Here is a 26,246-nt window from a genome sequence, read left to right as displayed (position 1 = left end):
TTATGAGCAAAAATGTTTTGTCAAAGTAATGCCCTGCAAAGTATTATGGGGCAAGTTTAAGTGTGCCTTGACTATTTTAGTATGTTGATATGGCTGTGATGCTTAGAACAGTACCTAGAGGACACCTCAATGAAAATAATTTGTACGAAACATGGTCATGTAACTCAATAGTTACCCCTTAGAGAGCATAACCAAATATAAAGAAAATGACATAAAATAATGTTGGGTAACCATATATTTAGCCCATAGACGACCTCGTACATTACACTTTTTCAGAGGTATCAAGCATATAGCAATAATACTGCAAACAAGTCCCATTATTTTGGACTCCCCACTAACTAAGGACCCATAGATGATGTCCAAAGAAAAGACACATCGTGCTGAACGTTTTGGTGGTGGTCCCATTGTTCTAGGACCACTACAGGCTGAGTTACATGCAAAAAGGTTTTGTAAAAGTAATGCCCTGCAAAGCATTATGGGTAGAGTTTTCCCTAGTGGAGTGAATATTGTAGTATCGGCTCTGCTGCTGCGAGAGAGCAACTTTCACATGAGGATTCCTGTTTTACCATGAGGTGCTTGCCAATTTCAAGTGTTTTAAAGGGGGAGCCACAAAAAATTATTCTGATTAGGTAACTTTGAACAATGTGACCAGTGCTTCAATACAGTCAATCAAATTCACCCTGTTGTGCCTGCTGTGAGCGCCATGGCCGCCATGCAGCACAAAGAGAGACAAAAGAAATAGTTCACACATGCTGAAGTATATCAACAATCGTGCAATAATCCAAGTAACAGGGGCAAGGCGTGACAAAAGCAGCCTCAAGGCGGGACTCACGTAAAGCATTTATCAATGACATCAAGTGATTTTTCAAAGACGAGCCTGTGATCTAGTGAAATCGGTTGGCATTAAGTGGGCATGGTTAAAAGCCCACAATACTTACAATAAGTCAAAGGGCTTGCGCGCTCGACCTAAACTGGTGATTAGTAGGAAAACAATTTTAGGGTACACTTGGAGCAAAGGCAACAAACAAAAAGTCAAGGGGCCAACACGTCTGTAAGAGATTCAAAACTGCAGTATCATGAATGAAGATATATCAGACTTCTCAAAGAAATGAATCACTCCTCTTAAGTGACATCAGGGTTATTGGAAGACCTATTTTTACATATTGCGCAGTCATCCACATCATGTTTTTGATGCAGATTGCACAAGCAGCTGGCATGTAGGTTCATCAGATACACTTTCTGGTGGTTGCAAGTTTGAAAATGTGTTAAAAAAGGCTGTATTGTACCTTTCTGCTGTGCTATAAAGTTTTCTTGAAAAGAGACAAAGCAGATTTTCCAAGGACAGACCTGCCGTTGGGTGCAAACCAGGAAATGTGCAGTGTCCGGAGGAAAAAACCAAAATGCTACAAATATGCTTATGCCTAAGTTGAGCTTTACAATTTTTGTTTTTTACAATGCATTTTCTGAGCACCAAGGATTTCTCCTCACTATACGAGCAGTTAAAGAATAATTTAATGTGCAGAGCAAGAGGTCGCTCTACTAATCAGCTGGAGAAAACAACCAGGAATTGAGAAAAACATGAATGGGCTATACGTCTAAAGGTTAGTGTAGTTTAAAAACTCAGATCTATGTACTCGAAGAAAGAGAAATGTAAAAGAATGTGAATCCATGAATGACCTAATGATGTGGAACTCAGACAACCACGTTAAATAATGTTGGGCTTCTGTAGAGGCTTAACTCCACAGCCCCTGATGATAAATATTATGTATTGTTATTTCTGCCAGCTGGAAGCAAAGGGTCAGTTGGAACAATGGATGAGAAGTACTAACATGGGCCAACTGTTTAATCTGTGTTTGCTGCTTTATTTGCATCACGTCCAAATTTAATTTCTCAGGGAACATGGACCTTGATGTTTCTTGAACATATCAAAATCTTCCTCAAGTGGAGTGTGCTGTGTAGATAAAATGACAACACAGATGTTGAATTCTATATTATTCATCCTGTAAACATAGGTAAATAAAAATGGTACCGGTCCTGTTGCCTTACTTACTGATCAAAGAATAAAGATGCTACTTAGACCTGCTTTTCCTTACCTGGAAAGTTCTCACAAAGAACTTCAACAGGAGTATTCCTTTTTGTATCACCTATCTTCTGATACCGTTCTTTTAATGTGTCAGCCTGTGGGAAACAAATTATACTAATTCACAATCATTGAAAGGTAATAGTAGTTGTCTTGTAAACAAGCAATGCAGCGCAACACAAAATCCGATGCATAAACGATTTTACAAACTAAAAAAATAAAAATAAAAAAAACTGTTAAGCTTGGTGACTCAGTGGTTATTGTCAAATGTCTAAAGTGCAGGAGGGTTGCGGGAATCTAAATCCATGGATGCAGGCATTCACATGTAGCTTATAGCATTACCACACAACTTTTAAATGCTTAGCGGAGTTCCACTGGCAAGTTCTAAAAAGTACCAGTCTTTTGTAGTAACACTACATTTGAGATAGTGATAACATTTAATTAGATTAATTAAACATGAGGGTGAAGGAAAAGGCACCATCCTAACACTTATTTAAATCTCTTAGTTACAATTCAGTTCGGCGTTTGTGCTAGATTGTCATTAAAATGTTAACTTTTACAATATTTAAAGGGACTTGTGGCCTGATTTTGGCGACAAGTTACTCCATGAAATAGTGACTGAATTCCTGTCTGCCAAAATATAAATCCCATTATATGCTATGGGATTTATTTTTCGGGGGCCGGATATCTGGCACTTTTCTGACAGAGTAACTAATTTGCCAAGAACTAAATCAGGCCCTTAGGCTGAATCTTGTGATGGGAGTCCAGAACTTTAAACATCGATTTGCAATGTCTAACCATCACCCTCACCTTTTGCCAATCACAAGTATTCTCAGAGTAACTACCTCTCCCTATTCCTGACTGCAGACGCATCATTCTGACTTGAATATACATTAGTGGAGGAAGTTGTAACTGCTGTGCTCACCAGGTGGAGAAAAACAATAAAACCATCAATTTAGAAAGAGACATCATATCCATCTTACTAACGACAGAGACATGCTAACTTCAATGCATGCAATTAAAACATTCCCTGGAGAGGCAATCTAGTATCCAAAAAGAGGGCAGAGAATCCATAAGTTTATTTTTTTAGAGCCAAAGATTGGTTTAAGAACCATGCAGTGATTTGGATGCCTCAGTTTCCAATGCACTGAATCAGGTGCCTTTTGCAAGAGAAGCAACAACACGAGCAGCAATAAATGATCCTGCATGCAGTTAGTGCTTTAAAAAAGAACAAATACACCAGCTTAATTTATGGACTACAAGCTCCTGTATAAAAGCAAGAAAAAAGTAAACCTACAGAACTAGAAAAAGCAAATCATTAACCCAAAAGAGAAGGGCGCTAGAACATGCATTGCTCATTTTACATTGTGTTGGCGGGGAGGGTGATAAACCCTTCATGACCAATTACATTATTGGTCTTTCTGAAGAGTGTAATAAGGAGGCAATTGAAAAGAAGTGCTTTTGAGACGTATCTATACAAAGATGGTTAGGATTCAGCTCTACAAACAAGGGCTGGATATGATGAAACAGTCAAAGCGTAAAACGGTCCTCGACACTTTTGAGGTTAGCTTTTTTTCTTAAATGTGATGCATCAGTTTGTCTAGGTAGACACTACTTTGGTACTTCTTGGTAGGTCATAAATTGCAGCTTGAAGATCCAACCTAGGAATAACCAACTTATTTACAGAATTCATCATGCGGTGCCCATTATCCTTTAATATGGCATATTCCTTTCTACATGAATACAACTTTCAATTGCAAACACTACAGTGCATGCCGAAATCTAGCCACAAACGGCTCTAGCTAGGGTTTCAGCTCATCATTGGAAAGAAACACTTCACACAAAGTATGTACCTTCAATCCTTGCCAGGGAAGGCTACCTCTGAGAAAATACATGAACATATGGCCCAGCGCCTCCAGGTCATCCCGCCGACTTTGTTCTGAAAGATAAGGAGGAATAGTTATTCAAGATGAAGGTATAGCATAGACCTGTGATTAGGCTGCCAACACAACTACCAGGAGAAAAGAAACAAAACATAATGAACATTATTAGAACATAGGGAGAAATAGCAGTAAGGGTACACGTCTATGCTGTGTTTTATCCATGGTGGTTTAGGGCTCCTCCTAAGATGATCTATACTACTAGCCAGTTTTACATATTAGCAGCCACTGCTTTTTAGGTCTTTCCTCCAACACTGCATGCACTGTCTATTGTACGATATTTGTTACCTTACAGTGGGGTTTAAGTCAGTGGTTGGCTTCATTGGCGCTTCATTTGCTTGCTTCTAGTTCATTGGCATCTGTGGGCTTTTCTTCTTGGTTTTGCCCTCCCATGCAGCTGTGACCCATTACTTGTTTCCTTCCAATGCGCCGTTTTCAGGTGCTACTTTTTTCTTTTTGTTTTAGCGCTGTACAAGACTGCATGTTTTCCTCATGCGTCTCCCCTTCTGCCACAGTCACTCATGTTTCCACATGCTCATCTTATCCCGTTTTGTTTTTGTGACCATGTGCTTCTTTTCCCCCTTTTGTGTTGCAGTCTCGTTTGCTTCCTTTTCCCATGTTCCTCTCTGTTTCCACCCCCTCTCCGGGTTACTTGTCCAAGCCCTCCATTTTCCTTCACCCACCCGTGCTCCCACGTTGCTTAGCGCCTTCCTTCACCTTGCTTCTTCCTCTATGTATAATGTTCCCGCAAAAAAATCATGTGTATGAGTCTATAAAATGACCCCGCTGACTATGTATGTGTTTTTTCCTTTTTAAAAAGGAATGCTGAACACCATCAGGGCAGCTGTACAGCAAGGCTAGAACAGTTAGGTCCTAAAAGCGAAATCTGTTGGCTTTGCCAATGATTGTTATAAAAAAGCAGTATGACAATCCACCATTCAACAATCCTGAAAATATTCACCGGAGAATGGAAATGAAAGGGAAAGACCTCAAATGGTACACCTCATATCTTATTAACTGGTCAAAAAAGTGTAAAAAGTGCAAACTCATACTATCCTGTCTGTATTGAGCAAGGTGTTCCCATAAGCCTTATTCTCTTCACAGATCACTAATCTAAATGTGGAACCATCTGTAGGGTTTCTAAGAATAATTCCAATATTTGAAATTAAAAGAATACGATTTATAAAGCACACCATCACTCTAAAAAAAGCATCCTGGTGCTTAATTCAGATGTTCAACTAGCTGATAAACCTAACGGAGAGAGGAACGTTGGGATTCAAAGACCACAATCAAAACCAACCATGAGGAAATTCGGTGAGCCGTTTGCAATCATCAGGTAAAGCCAATGGCCAGATTCTAAAACATTTCTTAAACGCCAATTCACTCTCAATGAATCACAATGATCTTGGAAGCTGGTTCTAGGCTTTAGTCCCGAATACAGCAAACGATTTGCCCCTCTTGTTTTAAGCCTGTAAGGTAAGAAGGAACAGTTAAATTAGAGTATCTCAAGGTCCTTTGGGTATTGTAATATGCAAATCTGTCAGATAGGTACTTGGGACCGTTAAGAATAAATGCTCCAAAAACTAAATGTCAGAGTTTCAAGAAGAAATTGCTTACGAACAGCAAGCCAGTGCAATTTGTTAAGTCCCTGAGAACCCGAACAGTTTCGGGGAAGCTTAAGAAGCCTGGCTGCAGTATTTTGGACTGTTTGGAGCTTATGTAGAAAACGTTTGGTAATCCCGAGGTAGAAGCGGTTGCAATTATCAAGACTTGAAGTAATGAGAACCAGAGCGACGGTTTTCCTTGCTGTCAAAGGGAGCCAATAAAAAAATGACTTAGAGAAACAAAAACAGTCAAATTTTACACCAAGGTTCCGAGCCACCTGAGTAGGTGGCGGAATAGAGGTAAGATGGTCAGGCCACCACTTATGAGGGGAAAACAAATTGTTGGAACCAAACAGACAGAATCTCGGTCTTATTTGCGTTGCACTTTGGAGTATTATGCTCCAATCCAACTGATTATACTTTATTTTTTTAAACATGTATTTAATGAAAGTGTTATATCACAATCTTGACAGTGTAACATGTAAGCTTACATCATCAACGTGAATACAACTGATGATATTTGAAAGGCAGTTCCTAAAATTAAGTTCAGAGCCAAATGAGTTCTTGTCGAGTGACAATATCAATTGGGTATCATCTGTGTAAGCGGCTGAAATACCGAACGAGGCAATCAGTGCTATAAGAGGGGATGTATAAATGCTAAATAATGTTGGGCTACGTGATGAGCTCTGAGGTACTCCATTACCTAAGGTTTTTTTTCGTATCTTTTGAAGAGAACTGGCCTATAGATACCACCTGCCTCCTGCTGGTAAGAAAGTACTGAAACCAGGCCCAAATCTGGCCACATATGCCAATTTCCCTTAGACGCTGAAGGAGTTCTGGATGGGACACTGTATCCAATGCAGCAGACAGCTCTAAGACAATTAACACTGCGTTCAATCCTCGAGCCCGTGTCACTTTTACAGTTTTGGATGCGTCTAAAAGAGCAGATTCTGTGGAGTGTCTGGGCATGATGCGTGATTGATAGTGATGAAGAACACTGGAATCTTTGAGAAAAACCATAAGTTATTCTTTGACTAGTTTTTCCAAAATCATGGTGGGGGCTGTGGGGAGGGAGATAGGCCTGAAATAAGAAAGAACATTAGGGCCCGCTGATGGCTTTTTCAGTAACAGTTTTACCACTGCCAACTTCCATGCATCAGGCACCAACACTGAAGAAAGAGAGCCACTGAAAATGCCATTAATCATCAGATTGACCCCCATAGCTTTCCTCAAGATAGCCGGAGGACATGAGTCAAAGGGGAAGTTGCAAAGTGATAATGCACCTTCAGATTACTGGGAGAAATCTGTTGAAAAGCAGTTAATTTTGGCTTAGGATAAGAAGTACTCTGGGGGAGGCAGTGATAATTATCAGACCCATTACGAGTACAATTAAAATTCCTCTGTATAGAAATAATTTTCTTGTAAAACAAAATTGGAAAGATTGCAACAGAGTTTGAGAAGGAGTAATATTTTTCCCAGAGCCTTTGGGCTGAAGAAATGACTTGGGAATCTGAAAGATCTTCTTGGGGTCATTATTAGCCAACTCGATTTGCGAAGTGAGAAAGTGTTTTTTGCTTCCTTCATCAATTTATGATACCGTCTCAGGCCAGATTTATATTTGAGCTGGTCTTCCAGCTTCTATGGAGATTTCCACTTCCTTTCACGCTGCTCGCAAGAAAGATTCTCTTTGGCCAAAGCTGTTGTGAACCATGGTGCAGATTTCGTAAAGTTCTTCCAACCAGGCTTCTCTATAAAGGACAGCTCATCAATTGCTTCCGAGATACAACAATTAACATATTTTGGACAGATTGCCAGAGAACAGAGGAGGCGACCGATTTAGATGACTGTTCAAATTGTCACCTGTTATTTTGATCCATTTACGAACAGCAAGATTCCCAGTAGATATAATGCCAATGTCAGTAGCAGGATGATCTGCTAAAAAGGAATAAGAGAATGATCTGATCACACCGGAAGTTCCGGAATGCCGAGAGCAACCGAGAATGATTGATAAAAATCAAACTGAGCTTCTGGCCAGCCACATGACTAGGGCCTGTCACACACTGAGTAAGCTTCAGAACCGCCATATTATCAATTAGGCTCTGACCAGCTTGGTTACATGAATCATAAATATGATACCTGAGGTCCCATAATACTGTCAAGTTAAAGTAATGAAGTACATGAGGGGGCCAGTGCATCACTGAAGGAGATAAAAAAAAATTAGAGCAAGGGCCAGGGGAACAGTAAAGCAAAACTCCAGCAAACGAGTATGACTGACTTATTCTGAAGCAGAAACCAAGACACATTGCACCTTTTAATTCATCAACAACAAATGTTGTGTACAAGGCCTTTTCGCAAAAAAAACAATGGATAAACTCCCACCTTTTATCTCCAGTCTATCCCATCGGAGAACAAATTAAACTAACGGGATGGCAGCTGAGATGTCTGTATTAGACCAGTTTTTCAGCCACAACTCCATGATGAATAGAAGATCGTAGTATCAATCAGACAGAATGTAACAGATTTGTTGACTGTGTTTGGGGAGAGAGCGCACATTAATGAGTCCTGCAAGTAAGGCGTTCCGTGCAGAAATTGCAGAAGTGTTTAGGGAGAGCGCAGAGTGATGGACATGGCAAGCTGTATGATGCGAGTTAACGGTTTCCAAGAAACAAACATGCTTGAACTTTATAGAAGCGAGCAGACAGAATACATCTGAAAGATCAAAAGTAACCTTGCAATGAGGCAACTTAAAACATCATTCCTAGATGGAAGGGCGACAGCAAAGTGCGAGACTGAAGGTCCAAAACTGGCAGAGGGACTAGTGCTGGATGCAGGCCAGATGCAGATGGGGGAAGACAGGCTTGTCGCTGATTACCTACCACTTTTACAAAGATGACACTGCTAATACATGAAAGTGAAGTCCCCGGAAGGCACTGTCTTCTTTGCACCCAGACCCTGGTAAAAAACATCTAATCCTGAATGATTCATCGACACCTTAAACTAAGGCCTTCAAAAACTAAATTATTGCTAATATATCCTGCCAACTGCTCAACCGGAGCAAGGTGTGGCTAAATGCTGTCATCATCTTACATTATCAACATCCTTTACCCAATTTGCAAAAATACTAGGCTTCTTCCTAAACAAGAACCTCCAGTCACACAATCTGCCTGGTCAAAAACGCACAATTCCCAATAGACCACTAAGGGGTATTAAACCTTGAAAGGTGGTTTGGGGAAAATAGGAGTCAAGCCTTTTCCAAAATATATTACAACCAGAGACTTAAATAAAGATGGTTGCTCAGATAAACATAGAAAGGCTGAATGGGTCAACAGATAACATTTGACTGTGCCCAAAACAAGACCTTGCATGGCTAACTAAAAGAAAAGCAAAAGAACACCTAAAAGTTTGGCTTTTAAATGGCTGGCGTTTCGGGCTCTGCACCAGGCAACACATTTGCCCCCCTATACAGACAATGTGGAAGAACTTCTGGCAGTAAAGTTAAACAGATTCATTAGCCACTGCTCAAGCTCCACACAGTGAGATGTAGATTGTGGAGACCCAGATGGAGGATCCTGTCATGTTGCTTTGACATGATGTCAAATGCTCAGGGAGCAGGAGCTTTGGGTACCACAATCTCCTGGTTCAGTCTTTGTGTGGATAAGATGGCTTGGCCCGGTCGCTCACGTCTTCCACAGGACTTTAGACAGGGGATGTAGCAGTGAAACTCATACAACAGTCCTTTGTTCTGTTCTAGCCAGAATGGGTCTTTAAAGAAATGCCGATTGAGAAAACTCTAGCAATTAAAAGTGTTGGCTTTTGGCAAACAGATCTATCTAGGGCCAACCCCACTGGGTGAGGACCTACCCGTGTCACTTCAGGATGGAGACGCCACTCACAGTTCACCAGATGTCTGCTCAGTTTGTCAGCTGTGGTGTTCAAGGATCCTGCTAGGTGGTGAAGAAGCTGTCCAGCTGGACCAACCACCTCCCAAGGCATAGAGCCTCTGTGCACATGATCCAGGACCACACTCTACCCTGCCTGTTGCACAACATGGTGGTAAGGGTGTCCAGGAGGACCTTCACCCACCTCCCTCTGATGGATCGCCTGAGGATCTAGAAAACTGGTATGGAACGAGCTCTCCACCAGAGACCAGAGGCCTCTAATTTCCACCTCTCCCAACCCAGAAGTGGCACATATGTTTGCACTGTGAACTCTGGGCAGTGGAGGGAGAGTAGGCCGTTGAAGGGCAGGCTGTCACTCATCTGCCCCTATGCAGATCCAGAGTAGTCTCTTGAGATCTGAATTGAGTCTGAAATTCTACTGGCAGCTGAGGTTCTACTGCAGGCCTACATATGCCACCTGGTGTATGAAATGAGGACAGGCTACCAAGAAGCCACACAGCCCTACTTAAAAAGACCCACGAATAATCACGAAACATTCAGATCAATCCTGAATATCTTGGACACGCTGCTGCAGTGGAAAACCTTTGAACTCCATTTTATACAAGAATTCCCCAAGGAAGGGGAATCTCTGCATGCTGTTCTGTGGTAATTTGGCTCCTTGATGGTGAAACTCAGTGTCAAGAGTTCAGCTGCCATCTGAAGGTAGCAGAAAGCCAGTCTAAGAGGTTATGGGAGTACATGTGTCCCTGATCTCTGAAGACAAGCAGCGACCATTGCCATTTTTGTGAACACACCAGGGCCTGCAGAAAGACAGAAGCGAAAAACATAAATTGGAAATATTCCTAGCCCACCTTCAACCACAGATTGTGGGACTGAGGTTGGGTATGTGAAAATAAGAGTTCTGGAAGTCCAGGGATCCAGTCTCCTGAGTCTAGAGCAGAAAGAACTGGGCCAGGGTCAGCATCCTGTATATGTCCTTCCACAGGAAGGCATTTAATGGGTGAAGATATAGGATGGGCCAGGGCCCTATCCTCTTTTTTGGGACGAGGAGGAAGCAGGATAGCATTCCTTGCTTCGCTTGAAGTCCAGTACCTGTTCAATGGCACCTTTCCAGATTAAAAGATTTATTAGCTGCACTAGGATTGTGAAATGCTCCTCTGAAATGTGTTCTTGTGTGGGAGGAAGATGGGATGGAGATGAAGCAAAGGGCAGACCATAACCCCTTTGAATGATCTGTAAGACCCATTTATCTGGCGTTATACATCTCAAGTAGAAAAGAAATATTGAATCATGACTGCTACTGGCCTGGCACGAGCAGCCGAGGATAAACTCTGTAGGTGGTAGGGAGGATGAATTAGAAAAGATTTTTCTGCTGCCCTATGTGTTGTCTGCAGATCACACATCCATGGCCTTGAAAAGATTGGGAAAGCTGACTTGCCTCCAGGGTAGCTCCCTGGATTAGCTTCTGACCAAGAGTGAGCATTTCATACTTGTCCATCCTTTAAAAGGCTTCCAGCAGGCAGAGATATGAGATAGATCGGAGGCCTCTGTGTTTCTTTCTTCAGAGTACAGCACCCTATCAACTGCACTTCTGGACAACAGGTGATGGACTTCCTGCATCAGGATTGCAGAGTGCTCCTCTGAAGATCGCTCTGATGTAGGAGGAAGACAAGGTGGGGAAGAAATTAAAGGCATGGCATAGTCCAACTGAGCAATTTGCAAGATCCACATGTCTAATGTGATGTAATTTCAGTCAGGGAAGAAAGGCCTTTTTCTGCCTCCTACTGGCCAGGCATTAACTTGCCAGCTGCAGTAGCAGGGAAGGAAGAATTTGAGGATTGTTGTCCCTGTCTAACAGTGCAGTGGCTGGGGCTGTTGCAGTACCAGTTGGGAGACTGGTGCTGCCTCTAAGCTAAGTTCACAATACTAGTCCTCGAATTTTCTGTGTTTGTGGGAAAATTGTTTAGCTGGTGTCAATAGCCACTGAGACCATGCAGCGATGTGACCATCATTTAAGTGTTACAGTCCCAAACCAGCCTCTTTTCCGAAGAGGTTTAAGCTGACAAAGGGCATGACCATTAGGGGATCCTGTATGTCTCCCGAAAACCGAACTAATCTCTTTCAGACGAGCTTTTCGAGCACAACACAGATGCCTACAGATGTGTAGATGCAGACTGTAGTTTCCAGGCCAGTTCAGAGCACACACTTGGCTGCATCCTGCTCACTGTGTATTGTTGAGGCCAAAAAAGCTCCCTCTGGACCACAAGTTAAGAACCACTGGCTTAGATGTAGCTGTCCATGGTTGAAGAATCTCAATTAACATGTATTTTCTTCTTAATTGTGGGTAACTCCAGTTTTAGTGTTTCAACTGCCCTCCCCGAAGCATTACAACAAATGAAGCACTTTCCTCTGTCAGTGGCCCAAGTGGAGAATCAAGCTCCATTTCTGATGTATGGCACATTGTCATCTGGTTAAGACATTAAGCATCATCAGTATAATGAGGAGGCAACAATGTGTACCCTTTGTCGTTATCATCATCATCAGTACCCTGAGGGACTCTGCAACATGTCCGAATCTTAACCAAAAACAGTGTGAATCCCCTACTGACGTTGAGGCAGAGGTATGGGATTGGGGTTAGACTGTATAGCAACGGACTGTGCTTTCATGATTTCTAAGCACAATAGAAGCCTGGAACAGGCTGATATCTGGAGCAGATCACCGAGTGGCACAGGCAGAGTCAGCACAGAAGGAACCAGCTTGCCTTGACACCAGAGTAGAAGTCAGTACTGTAGTCTGTACCGGCCTGGTAGAAGGTCTGTGGGGCAGGACCACCTGCAGATGTCCGACTGGAGACTTGAGGGCCAAAGGTGTACCAGAGGGAGTCGAAATTGCACCAATTATCTGCAGCATGGTCTCTCTGAAAGCCACTATTTGCTGTGGCATTGAGGACAGTCTGGGAAACTCTGGTGTGGCGACAATATTTGGGGCTCAATTCAGAAACATCGAGGGAATGCGACCTTTATCATGACACCCTTTTACTTTTGCTAGACTTCAATTGGCGTGACGGGGTCTTGTGCCGCCTGGCATATATATATTTTTTTTTAACTTGTGCCTAGACTTTGACTCACTAGAAGACGTTGGCTGGGAAGTGGACTTTTCTACTCTAGATCCTCAGGCTTGTCTTGCTCCACTACTAATCCAGCATCATGGAAATTCTGCAAAACTCTCAACCACGACTTTGATTACTACTTCTTTTACACATAGCGCTCCTTTTTAATGACAACCACATTTATGATAATTTTTGCCCTTTCAGCCTCATTTTAAGCATTTTAGATTAACTCTCTCTCTGCTATGTGAAACAAGATACCAATTTACTGACTGATTCGCCCATACAAAAGAAATACATTTACATACGCCGAAAACGAAAGTAATGTACCTTTATTTTCTTTCCTTCCTAACAGACTACCACGGCCCTCCCAAAAAAACACCCTACCAAAAACTTTAGGATTGATTTTACAGGTATAATACTCTTTACCTTCATTAACATAACTTCTGCTATAGCCCCACAACGTATTTGCATGATCTGTTCCCGGTACAAAATTACTCCTTCATTAAAGGCAACAGGTATGTATTGGGCTCCTAGTTTCAACCCCTCTTAAAGTGACATGCAGTTATGGCCTCAGGGTTCTATCCTGCCCTCATCATTGTGAACACCTATACGCTTAGGTGCATTTTTAAATGTATGCATACAACACATCTTCAGCACTCTGGAAAACGGTTTGGGTGAATAAAAACTGCCAACTGCTTGAGTGGGGCCCCCAACTGAATCCATCCTATTACAATGTCCTCTTAGCTTGGGTCTGCCTCCGGCCACAGCTCAGAAAGTAAACCAAAACATAGCTAATCTTGAACGCGAGTCTAGTATTTTATTTTCATTGGGTGACTTGTAGCATGGTCAGACTATATGGAATGTAGTACCAAAAAACCTGTAGGGATTTGTAATCCCGTGCTGCAGCAACATTTTGACAAATATAAAGCAATTAAGGCATATCCTAGAGTGCAGAATCAGGCTGACAGGACCCGACTAAAGTACAAAAAAAACAAGACTATGTAAAACCTACCTTGAGATCACACTGCTGAAATTCAATGCATCATGCACAAAGGGCACAGCTGCAAAAGGAAAGCTTATTATGTTATTTCGAAGCCTACTGACACAGGACCAGAACCCTCTGATCATTCGTCTTTAATTTGATTAAAAAAGAATGGTTCAAAATGCAGAAACAGGGGCATATCATAGTACAAGCACCTAAACTCTTGAATTATATAAACCCTTCAATGAAGAAAGCACCTAACCATGTAAAATTTAGCAAAGTTTTTAAGACAAAGTATTCAAGCTGGATGTCGATTGACGATCAATGGGAAGAGAGCAGTTGTTGAAAAATATTGACCAGAGGACATCTCATGCCAGTTAAGTATACTAGTTTGAATCACTCCATGAGACTAGTCTGGCTGCTGGATTTGAAGAACTCCATGAGACTAGTCTTGCTGCACGATGACATAGCAGCACCAAACAGAACTGTTAAACATATCTTTCAGCATTCTCCCTAAATTCTCAAATACACCTCTCACAAGAAAACTACAGAGTAGTGTGTCGACTTTTACTAGTCCATCGGAAATCTCAGGCAGTCTTAAACCTACCCTCGCCAACTTCAAATATGATGGCTAACAGAGTACCATAAGTCCATTTAATTATTCCTTGTTTTGGTCTTCATATCCATCGGTGACCTCCACTTTCAACCACCTTGTCCCCCTCCACTCAATATCCAATGTCCCACTCTACTCCATCAATGTACCTTTTTGCTGTTCTTTAAACTGATTCTTCTAGCACCCCTCTCCCCCAGACTCCCATCTTACTTACCACTTCATAAACCACACTTAAAGAATTACAATTCAGACCTGTAGAACAAGTTAATTACCTTTGGTAACGCCTTATCTGGTAGACACTATATCTGACTGCAAATTCCTTACCTTAGAATTATCCCAGGCATCGGACTGGATCCAGAAGATTTTCGTGAGCAGTACTCCTGTGCATCAGTAGGTGGGATTGATGAGCTCTGCATGCATTGTTGCAGGTGTCTGCGCTGGAAGTGACATCTGCGGCACCAAAATAGGCACCACCCAGGCGTGCTGACATCAATTTCTTTTCACGACTTTCCACGCCTCAAGCGCGGAGCCGTGAAGAACACTAACAACTGGTTTGGATAACTAGGGCCCAGAAAGGGATATGGCCCTGTCCCTAGAAATCCGTTCGCAAAGCAGGGAGGATGGGTGGGCCTGTAAGGAATCTGCAGCTAGATATAATCTCAACCAGATAAGGCGTTACAGAAAATAAGTGACTTGTTCATCTGATTGAGACGTCTAGCTGCAGATTCCTTACTACAGAATAGATCCCAAGCAATACCATCCACGGAGGTGGGTCTGCAGACCAATTTTAGACAAGGAAGGCCCAGCAGGACTGGTTTATGAAGTGGTAAGCAGGAATGAACGGGCAAATAGCCTGTCATGATGGATTTGACTGTCCAGGCCGTAGTGTTTGATAAACATGTGCCGGCCAATGTATAGCAGATTCTAATTCAGAGCATGACATGTGGAGATGGTCATCTTCTGCCCACATGACCCTTTTTAGCTCTGAAATACCCCAAAAGGAGTTGATCTACCCATAATTCTAGGGTGTTGTCAAGACAGAACAACAACATTCATTTGTGGTACAGATGATGGAGACGCTCCTCATCCTTGAAAGGGTGAGGTGGAGTGTAGAAATTAGGCAAGATGATGGACTGACTTACATGAAAGTGTATGACCACTTTAGGAAGAAAGAAAGACCGCGTGCAAAGCACCACTTTATCAGGATGAATAGAGATAAGGCGGCTTAGATGATAAGGCCTGTAGCTCACTAACTCATTGGGCATATGATATAGCCATGAGGAAAGCCATTCTGATGGCGAGCAAAAGCAAGGGACAATTGTGAAGCAGCTCAAAGGGAGTGAACAACAAGAACGTGAGCACCGGATTCAAATCCCGCTGAAGCATAATAAAAGGAGAAGGGAGAAAAAGATGAACTAAACCTATCAAGAACCAAGGAACAATAGGAGATTTGAAAAGAGAGGGTTGATCACGTAAATCTGAGAAACGAAGATAACAGAAAGATTACCTTTAAGGACTGGACAAGAGAAAAGAATGAAGTGAAGAACCTCCGAAAGGGGGACAGAAAGGGGATCAACATTTCTGTTAGAACACCAGGCCACAATTTTTACACAATGGCAGGCGTATACAGTCTTGTGAAGGAATGCCTGTATGCCAAGATGACATCGCAGACTTCAGGAGGAAGGTCAAAGGCTGTCAAATGCTGCTGTTCAATATCCATGCAAGAAGGCAAAGACTGGATAGGTTCGGGTGGAGAACCCGCCCCTCCGGCTGCGACAGAAGATCCTTCCAAAACAGCGGCATGATCGGAGGACCGACTGCCACGCTCAGTACCTTGGGATACCAGACTTTCTGTGCCCAATCTGGAGCCACAAGAATAACTTTGGCCCAGTTATTCTTGATCCTCTTGAGAACTCTGGGCAGGATTGGTATGCACAGAGAGGCATACAAGAGGCCTGAGCTCCACTCTAGACGAAAACCATTGCCAAGCAAGAGCCACCTTGGAAACTCCAGCATGCAAAACTGCTGAAATTTTGCGTTCTCAATGGAGGCCAACAGAACTTACAGAGGCTCTCTCCACTGCTGAAAGGCCTCGTGCCACCACCGGATGGAGACATCATTCGTGATTGGCTAAGCAACAGTGGCTGAGTTTGTCCCACCTTGTATATAGAGAACCCACCAATTATTGAACTACCAGGGAAATGCCCTGATGTTCCAACCATGTTGAGAGACGCAGGGCCTCTTGACAGAGACCAGGACCCCATCTCACCTTCTTTGTTGCAGTACCACATGGTGGCAGTGTTGTCTGCGCCAGCCTCTCCTTGATGGAAGGTAGGAGGTCGGATTGCCCTCGACGCCAGCAGATTGATGTGGAGCCCGGATTCTGGCAGAGACCTTTTTCTGATGGCCAACCCATCCCAGGAGTGAAGCATCTGTCACTACTGCCAGAGCTGGCTGGGGGAGGGGAAAGGGATATGTAATTGACCCAATCATGGTTCGTTAGCTACCACTGCAGATTTTCACAGTTCCCTCCAAGATTCAGACCATGTCTGAGAGATTCCCTGGATGCTGTGCCCATTGGGACTTCAGGTTCACTTCAGGTCCAACATGCATTTGTTACCAGCAGGTTGCAGGAGGCTATAAGTTCCAGCAGCTTCAGAGTCTGTCTCACCAAACATGAAACATTGGTATCATAGCCTGAATATCTTAGGCTCGCCGCTAGAGAGGATAAGCCCGAAACTGCACCATGTCCAGAACAGCGCCGATGAAAGGGAGCATCTGAGAATGAGTCAGGTATAATTTCGACATGTTTATAGTGAACCCCAGTATGTGCACAAAGTCCATCATAGTCTGGAGGTGGGAGACGACCGCCTGGGGCGAGCCCACCTTCAACAGCCAGTTGTTGATATAGGGGAAGATAGACACCCCTGATATCCGTAGGTGAGCTGCAACCACTGCCATCACCTTGGCAAACACCCGAGGGGTGCTGGTCAGGCCAAAGGGGAGCACAGCAAACTGGAAATGCTTGGGGCCCACCGTGAACCGCAGGTAACGCCAGGGAGCATGCAGGATAGGGACATGAAAATATGCATCCTGTAAGTCCAACACTACCATCCAGTCTCGTACCTCCAGGCCACACAAGATCTGAGCCAACGCGAGCACCTTCAATATCTCCTACCTGAAAAAGTAGTTGAGGGACTGCAGGTCTAGGACAGGATGAAGGCCCTCGCCCATCTTAGGCACCAGAAAATAGAGGGAATAACAACCGCGAACCTACTTCTGGTATCTGGACTCTCTCTATAGCTCACTTGGCCAAGAAAGCTGCAGCTCCATTGCGAAGAAAAGAAAGGTGATCCTCCGCCAGCCTATCTTAAGATGGTAGCATGGAGGAGGGGTAGTTATGAAGGGGAGGGAGTAGCCCCTTCGGACTATCTGCAAACCCCACCTGTCCGATGTTATGGACTGCCAGTGGAGCAGGTGATGGCGAATCCTGCCACCAACTCGATGCCTGTGATGGTATAAAGGCAGAGTAGGAGGGTTTGGAGCCTGCAGCTGACCCGACCTTTGTCTGCCTCCTCCAAAAGGTCTGCGGATACCACGCCATCAGCCACGCAGAGGGTGTGGAGCATGCGCAGCATAGTGGGTGGGTGGATGGGTTGGGTACTGGTGCAGCTGGTAGCCCCTTCGTTAGCCATTAAAGGAGCAAAAAGTAGACTGAGGGTGGCACGGGAGGAAAAATAAGACTAATAATCAGCCTGTAGCCCGACTGTCTTTAAAATGTTTTACTTCAGAGTCCGCTTTGTCCCAGAAGAGACAGGAGACATCCCATGAAAAGCCAGTAGTACAAAGACAAGTGTGACACACACCTAAGGAGCAGTCGACGAAACCACTCTGCCCACCAAGTTGGTTGTGTCAAGCCCACGGCAAATTGTGAACTTTGCTGCATCTCTCCTGTCTGCGACAATTTAAGAGAGCATGGCCCAAGCCTCCTCTGGGACCATAAGCAGCACTTGCGCAACTGTATCCCACAGAGTGTGGGTGTTGTGGCCCAAAAAGCATGCGCTGTTCACAGACCGCAATGCCAGGCTGGAAGGTGAAAACATCTGCACAAGTGCCTCCAGCCTCTTGGCTTCCCTATCCAGTGGAGCAGAAGGGAACATGCAAAGGTTGACAAGAGAGGTGGAAGCCTGGACCACCAAACTGCCAGGTGAGGAGTGGTGCATGAGAAAACTTGTGAGCCCCCTAGGCGGGGCGGTAGCAACAGGTGATTGTCCTATTCACAGGAGTCCTTGTGTTTGGTTTGGACCAGGTACCCAAAAGGACATATGTGATGGCCTCATTAAATGGGAGGAGAAGTTCAGATGGGGAGACTCCCGGCTGAAGCACCTCCGTGAAGACAATGGTTTAGACCGCCACTGAGGGCAACTGGAGGGCACCACCATCGCAAAAGACGTTCCCTCCTCTGTGGCCACGATAGGGGGAGAAAACAAGCCTACATTGGAAGGAGTATCTGAGTCACAAGCTTCAACCAGTTCCTCACATCAGTCCATCTCTTATTCACAAGGCTTGACTTCCTCAGGGTCCAGTGACCCCTCCCCATTCCTCCCAGAGTCGTAGGTTGCAGTGTCAAGCGATGCCTTCCAGCTCCGTATCAGAGTCAGGGGCTCAAAATGGGGATGGTGCTGGGAGCTCCGGCACTGGGACCAAGAAAGGTCGAGGTAGCACTATCGGTGTCTGTCCGGATCCAGAAGAGGACCCTTGTGGCACCACTAGTGTCTGGGGTGGAGCTGTGGCGCAGAACCAGAAGGGGACCCTGCCGACCCAACAGTGCCAGAATTCACGCCAGCGGGGTCGGCCCACCCAAAAATGAGGCACATGGTGTCATAAAACTCCTTGGGTTGGGTGGGTGCCGTTGTGAATTAGGCTCCCAGAAACCTAGGGAAGCATGGAGTCAGCCCAGGCTCAACTGCAGAGCGAGGCCTAGAATGGGGACGCTCCCACGTTTTGTGGGCTGACAAACGTGGATAAGTCCCTTCTTTGGTGACATCCTGCCACACCATGAGGAAAATCTCAAAAAAGCCTTGACAAAACTTTGAAAAATATTCTGTCAAAAAGTGACTGAAGGGTTAGCTCTTTCAGGATCTGAACTGGCTGGCGTGGAAAGAAAAGAACTGGCACCAGCACTCCTGGGTGCCAACTATATAGTGGCCTTGGATTAAACTTCCAGTGCGGACGACGCACACAGGGCCGATTGACACCACCTACCTGCGCACAGGGGTACTGCTCATGAAAAATCTTCCAGATCCAGCCTGATGCCTGGGGTAATTCTAAGGTAAGGAATCTGCAGCTAGGCGTTTCTATCATGTACAGTAACATAGAAATATCAATGTAGGCAGAAAGAGAAAACGGATCTTAAGTGCAACCCAGTTCTGCTCCGCAGACAGAGCATGCCAACGCATAAAACTCCAACAGTGTAATTCCTCAAAAAGATGGCTTATGGGGAATGCAAACTAGTAAGCCTAGAACATTTTAATCAAGTTTGAGAAGTTTCCTAATTTATTCCTGAGTGCTTTGAGGGAGGTGACAAAAATGTATTAATGGCTTCCAGCTTGATAAACATTGTGGAGCAGTTGCAAAGTGATGAAAACAGAAGCCTGTATACAACCACCACTATTTACACCCATCTACTGGTAAATGGTTTACTACTTTTAAATCTCTCAGAGTTCAGGCTGCCATCTTAAGAACAGCTAAATGGGAGGTCATTGTAGACTAGTCTTCCTCAATCCTTGGAAACTGAGAACCAGGAGGATTAACAGAAAAGGTGACCAGCAGCTGTACACTGTCAAATTTATATGGAACATGGGGACCCATGTTCTACATAGATATATTATCTCAAGTGATTCCAGGATTCTAGGATGCTGAAATTATGGTGACTATGACCCTGTGACTTTCGGAATGCAATAATTCATAAATTATTACATTTCCAACTATCACTGTAGGAAATCACATGCACAAACACCATTTTCTTTAGATTTCTTCTTTAAACAGTGACAGTCTTCTAGGACAGTCTGCTAGGATAATTCCAATAGAGAGTACAGTGGCCACAAACATTCAGAATAGGAATTCTGTGATGTAAATAGCTGTATATGGATTAATATTCCATGGCTGATGGCTCTCAATAGTCTTCTATATGATAAGTGGTTTATCCAAGGTGGAATAAACAAACCTCTTCTATCCCAAGAAGGCTACCGTAATTGCTAGAAAGATAGTGATTGCCAGAAATGAACAACAGGATGCACTCTAAACTTAAAGCAGACACGCGGTTATTGATTTCCCGATATTTGGGAGTGGCCCATTTATTTGCATCCTATCTCATGAATCCATTAGGTCTAGAATGCACCTTGTTTACCATCTCATTTACAGGAACCAGTATGCGTACTCGCAACGAAGCGTTTCCGTAGCTTGGGGAACGCTGTTTCTTGGCTCGTTTAAGTGATATGCAGATTTGAAATACACAGCTCGTTAATACTGAGCACTTGGAAAATAAGGAGTTTGATATATGTTGGTGCAGTGATAAGCCATATGGATAATGGTACACACCGTTGGAATCAATATAAAATTTCTAAAAAAGTTTTACTAAATATTGTAGTGGACTTTTGACTTGAGCCCTGAAGAAGTCGTTGGGACTAGAGAACTTTCCCATGACGAAACACGTGTTGGCTCGGAGTGTTTTTCCATGAAGATTGCTGTAAATGTGAAGATATGATCCAATAAAATTCTGGACTGGATTGGACTTTATAAAGATTGGCGTGGAATTACAGATTGCGTTTCTTTTGAACTTTACTCACTTGAGCTTTTGACTTACTTGATTTGTGTTAAGATTACTTTGGGCTAGGGGGGCCGCATGTTATGTTAATTAGAGCCTGAACCTAGCCTGAGGTTTTGCATCCATTAAAGTCAGTGCATGAGATGCGGGAACCACGATAAAGTAAAAATCTTAGCCTTTGATGAGTATAAACTGGCATTCCACTGAATGCACTTTCTGAGGACAGCACTGAGAGTCTACAGTAACTCCACTCTTACTGAAGAGGAGATGACAAAAAGGATCAGTTTACATTTCCCCCTGCTCTTTGCTTTCCAGTTGTCAAAAGAGAGAATTTCTATGTTCTTGACATAACTCATATCAGTGTAAATCATTTTCAATAATCCTTTGAAATTCAAACTGAAGTCTTGTCATCCAATAGCATGAAGACAGCACCTATCTAGCCTCCATGAAGTGACATCGCACACATGGCCTTGAAAGACATCATGCCTGTTCGAAGCAAGTTGCAGTCAAGCCATTTTCAACACAATATTCAGCGAGACAGTAATTCATTCCAATGTGAGATGTCTCTGGAGGCAACATGCCTAATACAATAAATCATAAATATCAAAAAGTCTTAATTTTATTTTCTTTCAATAGCTCGATTCTCTTTGCATTATTATAGATATCATCAACGATCAGGTTGTTATATCTCATGGTTCATGGTGATTCCTATTCTTCTACACAATAAACACGTATTTCACAGAATGTTCCACTTTAGCAATGCTTAGAGTTTATTATAAAATATGTAATCGATTATTTTAATGCACCTCGATTGTTTCTATCCTGTTTAACTGCGTACATTTTTTTTTTATTAACATTTGTCTTTATTCTTCAAGCTCCCCAAAGAAGGCCGTTTCCGATCACAGCTGGCAGCATGCTCACATTACATATTTTCCGTAGTGTTGGAATAGATTTAACAAGCATGCTGCCATAACAGAAATGAAAAAAAATAATAATAAGTACAGAAACAATAGAGGCACACTAAAATAATCAAATACATCTTAAATGCTATGCCTTGATCAAGTGGTGTATTCTGCAAACCACGTGCCAGATTTGTGCCTGGATGGAAATAATGATGACATTAAACATAACAAGCTGATCAAGAATTTAATTATGATGGGTTAATGAGGCTTATGATGAGACAAGAGTAAATATATTGGAAGAAGAAAAGCCATTTGGACTCTGACTTATGATTCTGACTTACGATTTTGTTGATTGGGTTCCATCCGGAGACATCAAATTGAAATGCAGCCAGAAAACTACAACAGAATGGTAACTGTCGTAGGATGCTGAGCACTAGGCACTAATTTCTGAAACCTGGGTTTCTGTACACACTAATCCATGTTAGTGCAGAGTAAGCCAAGTGTAAAACAGCTCGAGGAACAAAATATTAAGTTTGTCATGTCATACTACACATCCGGGCGAGGAGGTAACTGGGTGGGAAGGGCTAAACGTTCAAAGAAGAGATAATTGTGAAGCGGGGAAAAAAAATGAATTACAAGAGAAAGGTGAGCAAGTGAAGGTGTGGAACCACACACCCTTATAGCAATTATTAATGCAGTGAAAAATATTCCTTAATTAGGAAACCCTGAAATTTCGAAAAAATAACAAAATGTGTCAATGTTTTTACACAAAATCTCTTTCCATAGATTTTACATAAAACCTCCAAAATAGGCAGTCCCCACCAATTTAGGTGTAAGCTAACTGCCATAATTTACCCAAACATTCATTTTTCTCAGATGACCTAGTTCTCCAACCTGTACTGTATTATGTATAAGCACCATATCTTGATAGAGTGGTGTAGCGAACACGGAGGCCTCGAGACGCAAACTTCAAAACATTCTGATTGATAACATCCATTATTACCTTAGACTTCAACTCAAGAGACATTCCTTTTGAGCTTTTGTTAGGTTACAACAACGAGGGGCGAGAAAGTTCATGGGCAAAACCAGGCCACATACGGCTGGATATATACATACCTAACAGGAGAAGAGTTGTGACAAAAAACACTCTTGTAAATCCAGTATGTGAGGACAGTTCATGGACTCAGATATTCACCTTGAATAATAAAAATCCATCAAGAAATAATTCTGACTCAGTTTTTCTGAAGCCAGCTATTCTAAAGCAAAATTCAAACCCACACTCATGGAAAATTACAGGAGACTGCTAGGTGATGAAACTGAATTACGAGTACAAAGCAGTCAATAGGTACAAATGAATCCACACCTTCCAATGACATGTAGCAAATACTGCTTTCGCTGCAGGCTCCATTTAACTAGGCATCTTGGCACCTGTGATTGTGTGATCATCACACATGTATGTTGTGAGCATCACAAATGCTTAAGTACTGTGAAGAGTGCAGTAAAATAACAGTTCCAGTTCACAAACAAGGAGGAGGAGACAGTGTTCAAGGTGGGATGCTAAAGTGAGGGAAAATGTATGCAGACAGCGAGATTATAACAATTAACTATGAGCAGGCAGAGTGTGTGACAGTTAAATTGAAGATCACATGTGGAAGAGCAGGGAAAAGAAAAGATATCAGGAAGAACCTCGCAAGTCAGAACAAGAGTATTAGAAAATAAGACATGACAGAGCGTCAAAGTTGTAAAGAAGTAAAGAGGTAGAATGCAAGTAAGTCAGGAGAATAAAAGCAACAACGAGAAGCAAAGAATGACAAACAATAATTGAGAGTTAGAATGAAAGTCCCAAGAAACCCAAAGGCAATGACCATTTAGAAAAAAGAATGAAAAGATTGAGAGCCAGAACAATGCTAAAATATGAGAACCATGGAAACAAGAGAAGGCACAAGAACGAGAGTCAGACCGCAGCCGTCTGCACTACATGTTTTTACAGCTGGGACTCAATACCGTGTGTGCCGACGGCAGGATTGCAAGACCCTTCTCGCACTGCTTCTTTTGATGCTGGAGGCAGGGTCCTGATTTCCGGGCGCCAAAACGGAGCAACTTGGACCGCGAAGCGGGACGCAAGAATGTGTGTGCAGGGTGCAGGACCGCAAGCCCCATCCCGCACTGGTTCTTCTACTGTTGGAGGTCGGGCCCTCATTTCGTACCAGATGTGCACCAAAAGGGACCGATTTGGCCCACGGGACGTGCCCAGGTGAAGACTGGGCCAACAGCAGGCCTGTCTGCGCCCGTCGGGGCCCAGAAGAGGCCGGGCTGGGCCACCCCCCTGACTCTGTAGTAAAGTTACTGTTCAACTTTGCTCCCAGACAAATCTTTTAAGTGCGATTTGTGCCTCTAACTACTGTTTGTCTACCTTACTATGGGCTTCTGCAGTAAGGCTGCACAGTCAAGCTCAAACTTTAATATGAAGGGGGTCCTCTGTGGCAAAAGAAGATTCGTACGCTTGATGGTTACATCGAAAAGGCAGCGGGTGCTATTAGATTAAAAAATCTTATTGCTGAAAGTAGGCTGTCTTTATAACCCACTGATAGCAGGGTTATGCACACACTGCAATCTGCTTCTTCCGCCAGCTTGGCAGAAGAATCTAACTTAGGAGAGGATACCCAGGGTCAGCAAGAGCTTAAGATGCTTCCTCCCTAAATGAGCCAACAGCCAAATCTGCTAAGCCTTCAAGTACTATGTAGAAGGGCTGGGCCAATCGAAAACAAACTGTTGCCGTCAACCAATCGAGCCCCTACATGGAACAAGGCACCCAGCATTTTTGGCCCAATTTCGGGGGCCCTTTAGGGCATGTTGGCCCGGTTGGGGAAGAAGTTGAGGCCCTTTTGGATTCCAAGTTGCAAGGTGTGTACGACCGCTTGGAGTCTACTGAGAAGAGATTATCTGATCTGGACTTTAGGCAGGTCTCTGAAACTGTTGAAACTGATACTTTGCACCAAACTAAACAATGTATTTCCAATTGTCAAAGGATTCATCCCTCAGTTGAAGGGAGGAGGATTCAGAACCCTTGCCTACTAGAAGGCGTCTGAGATAAGCTCAGCTGCTTCATGCCCATTTGAAGATCATGAGGAACCAGGCTAACTTACTGGGGCACCCAGGGCATTTGGAAACTCAGTTATACCCAACAGAAAGACTTGCTTAGAGTAAGGCTCTGCTTCTAGGTGTAATCTTCCACTGGTGGCTTGTTCTTTTGTTATTGTCTTAGCCAATGTGACAACTTTGTGCCCAGAAACAGTTGAACCTACACCAGACTTAATCCACAAATTGATTCACTGTATCCATGGGAACTTGTGGTGTATGGTCAAGTTATTTAATAAAGTGCTCATGTACAGGAGGTTGGGTTGGGTGGGGAAGATGTATAAAGACTTTACAGGAGACTGTCATCGTCACTTTCAGAAATCCGAGAATAGCACAGAATTTGATCAGGGCCATTGCCCAAGGCCAAAACAAGCCTGGCAATATCAAGATATTGCCCCTTGGCTACTTTTATAGAATCATGGATAACAATCCTCAAAACCGGTAGGGGCATCCATGCCCTAACCCAGTTTTGCCACGAACTCCTAACATCCATCTCCAGAATCGTTTTGTGCCTCTGGGGGATTTGGTCGATATCAATTGACTTAGTGCTGGCCAGACAAACAAGGTGTGCCCATCCCAGGAAATTAGCCAAGGTATAGGCCAGCCTGCCGGTAGGCCTAGTCCAATGGTAGATATTGTAAACTATGCTCACTTCACAGCGCACAGCTTTGAAGTTAGCGGTTTAGACACTACAATGGGGAAGCCGATTAATACTCTTGATACTCCCCTCTGGGTAAAATACTTTTTGGGAATATTGTCAGCCTCGTTAGGAAAGCTGGCAATGAGACCTGGGTCACTTTCACACAAAAACGACAAAATTATCTTTTTTCCAAGAAACCTGGGCTGTGGAGGTCATCGGCCTGGATGGTTTCATCGTCTATATGGTTCCGGCAATCCCATCTCCCTCTCTCAGGGCAAAGTAGGGCTTATGGCATACTTCAAAGTAACCCTGGAAAGAAAAATCAGCCCATCCTGCACTGATAACACTTTAGTCCAAGCCTTTTTATCTACCTGGGCCAATAGCACGATTATTGGGTTTTTTCAATAAATTTTTATAATGGGTGTTCATGGTCTGATTTTAGCTCCAATATTATTATGCTTTCAGATTTTATTTTAGAGCTTGATACCAAATGTGCCTATTTGCACACAGGGT

At 43.4% G+C, this 26,246-nt stretch overlaps 1 protein-coding gene across 3 annotated transcripts in view; it reads right to left on the bottom strand.

Annotated features, from left to right (window-relative positions):
• The window catches only part of CSNK1G1 (casein kinase 1 gamma 1), a 434,750-nt gene that overhangs the window by 130,002 nt on the left and 278,502 nt on the right, over positions 1–26,246 (bottom strand). For all 3 annotated transcript variants that reach the window (XM_069222304.1, XM_069222303.1, XM_069222306.1), the window contains 2 exons: positions 3,934–4,019; positions 2,094–2,178 (listed from right to left, as the gene is read on the bottom strand). In XM_069222304.1, the coding sequence (XP_069078405.1) occupies positions 2,094–2,178; positions 3,934–4,019 (171 nt within the window). The remainder of the gene's footprint in view (positions 1–2,093; positions 2,179–3,933; positions 4,020–26,246) is intronic.

The sequence above is a fragment of the Pleurodeles waltl genome, chromosome 3_1, assembly GCF_031143425.1.
Source record: "Pleurodeles waltl isolate 20211129_DDA chromosome 3_1, aPleWal1.hap1.20221129, whole genome shotgun sequence".
NCBI classification, from domain to species: Eukaryota; Metazoa; Chordata; class Amphibia; order Caudata; family Salamandridae; genus Pleurodeles; species Pleurodeles waltl.
This window is presented reverse-complemented; position numbering and strand designations above follow the sequence as displayed.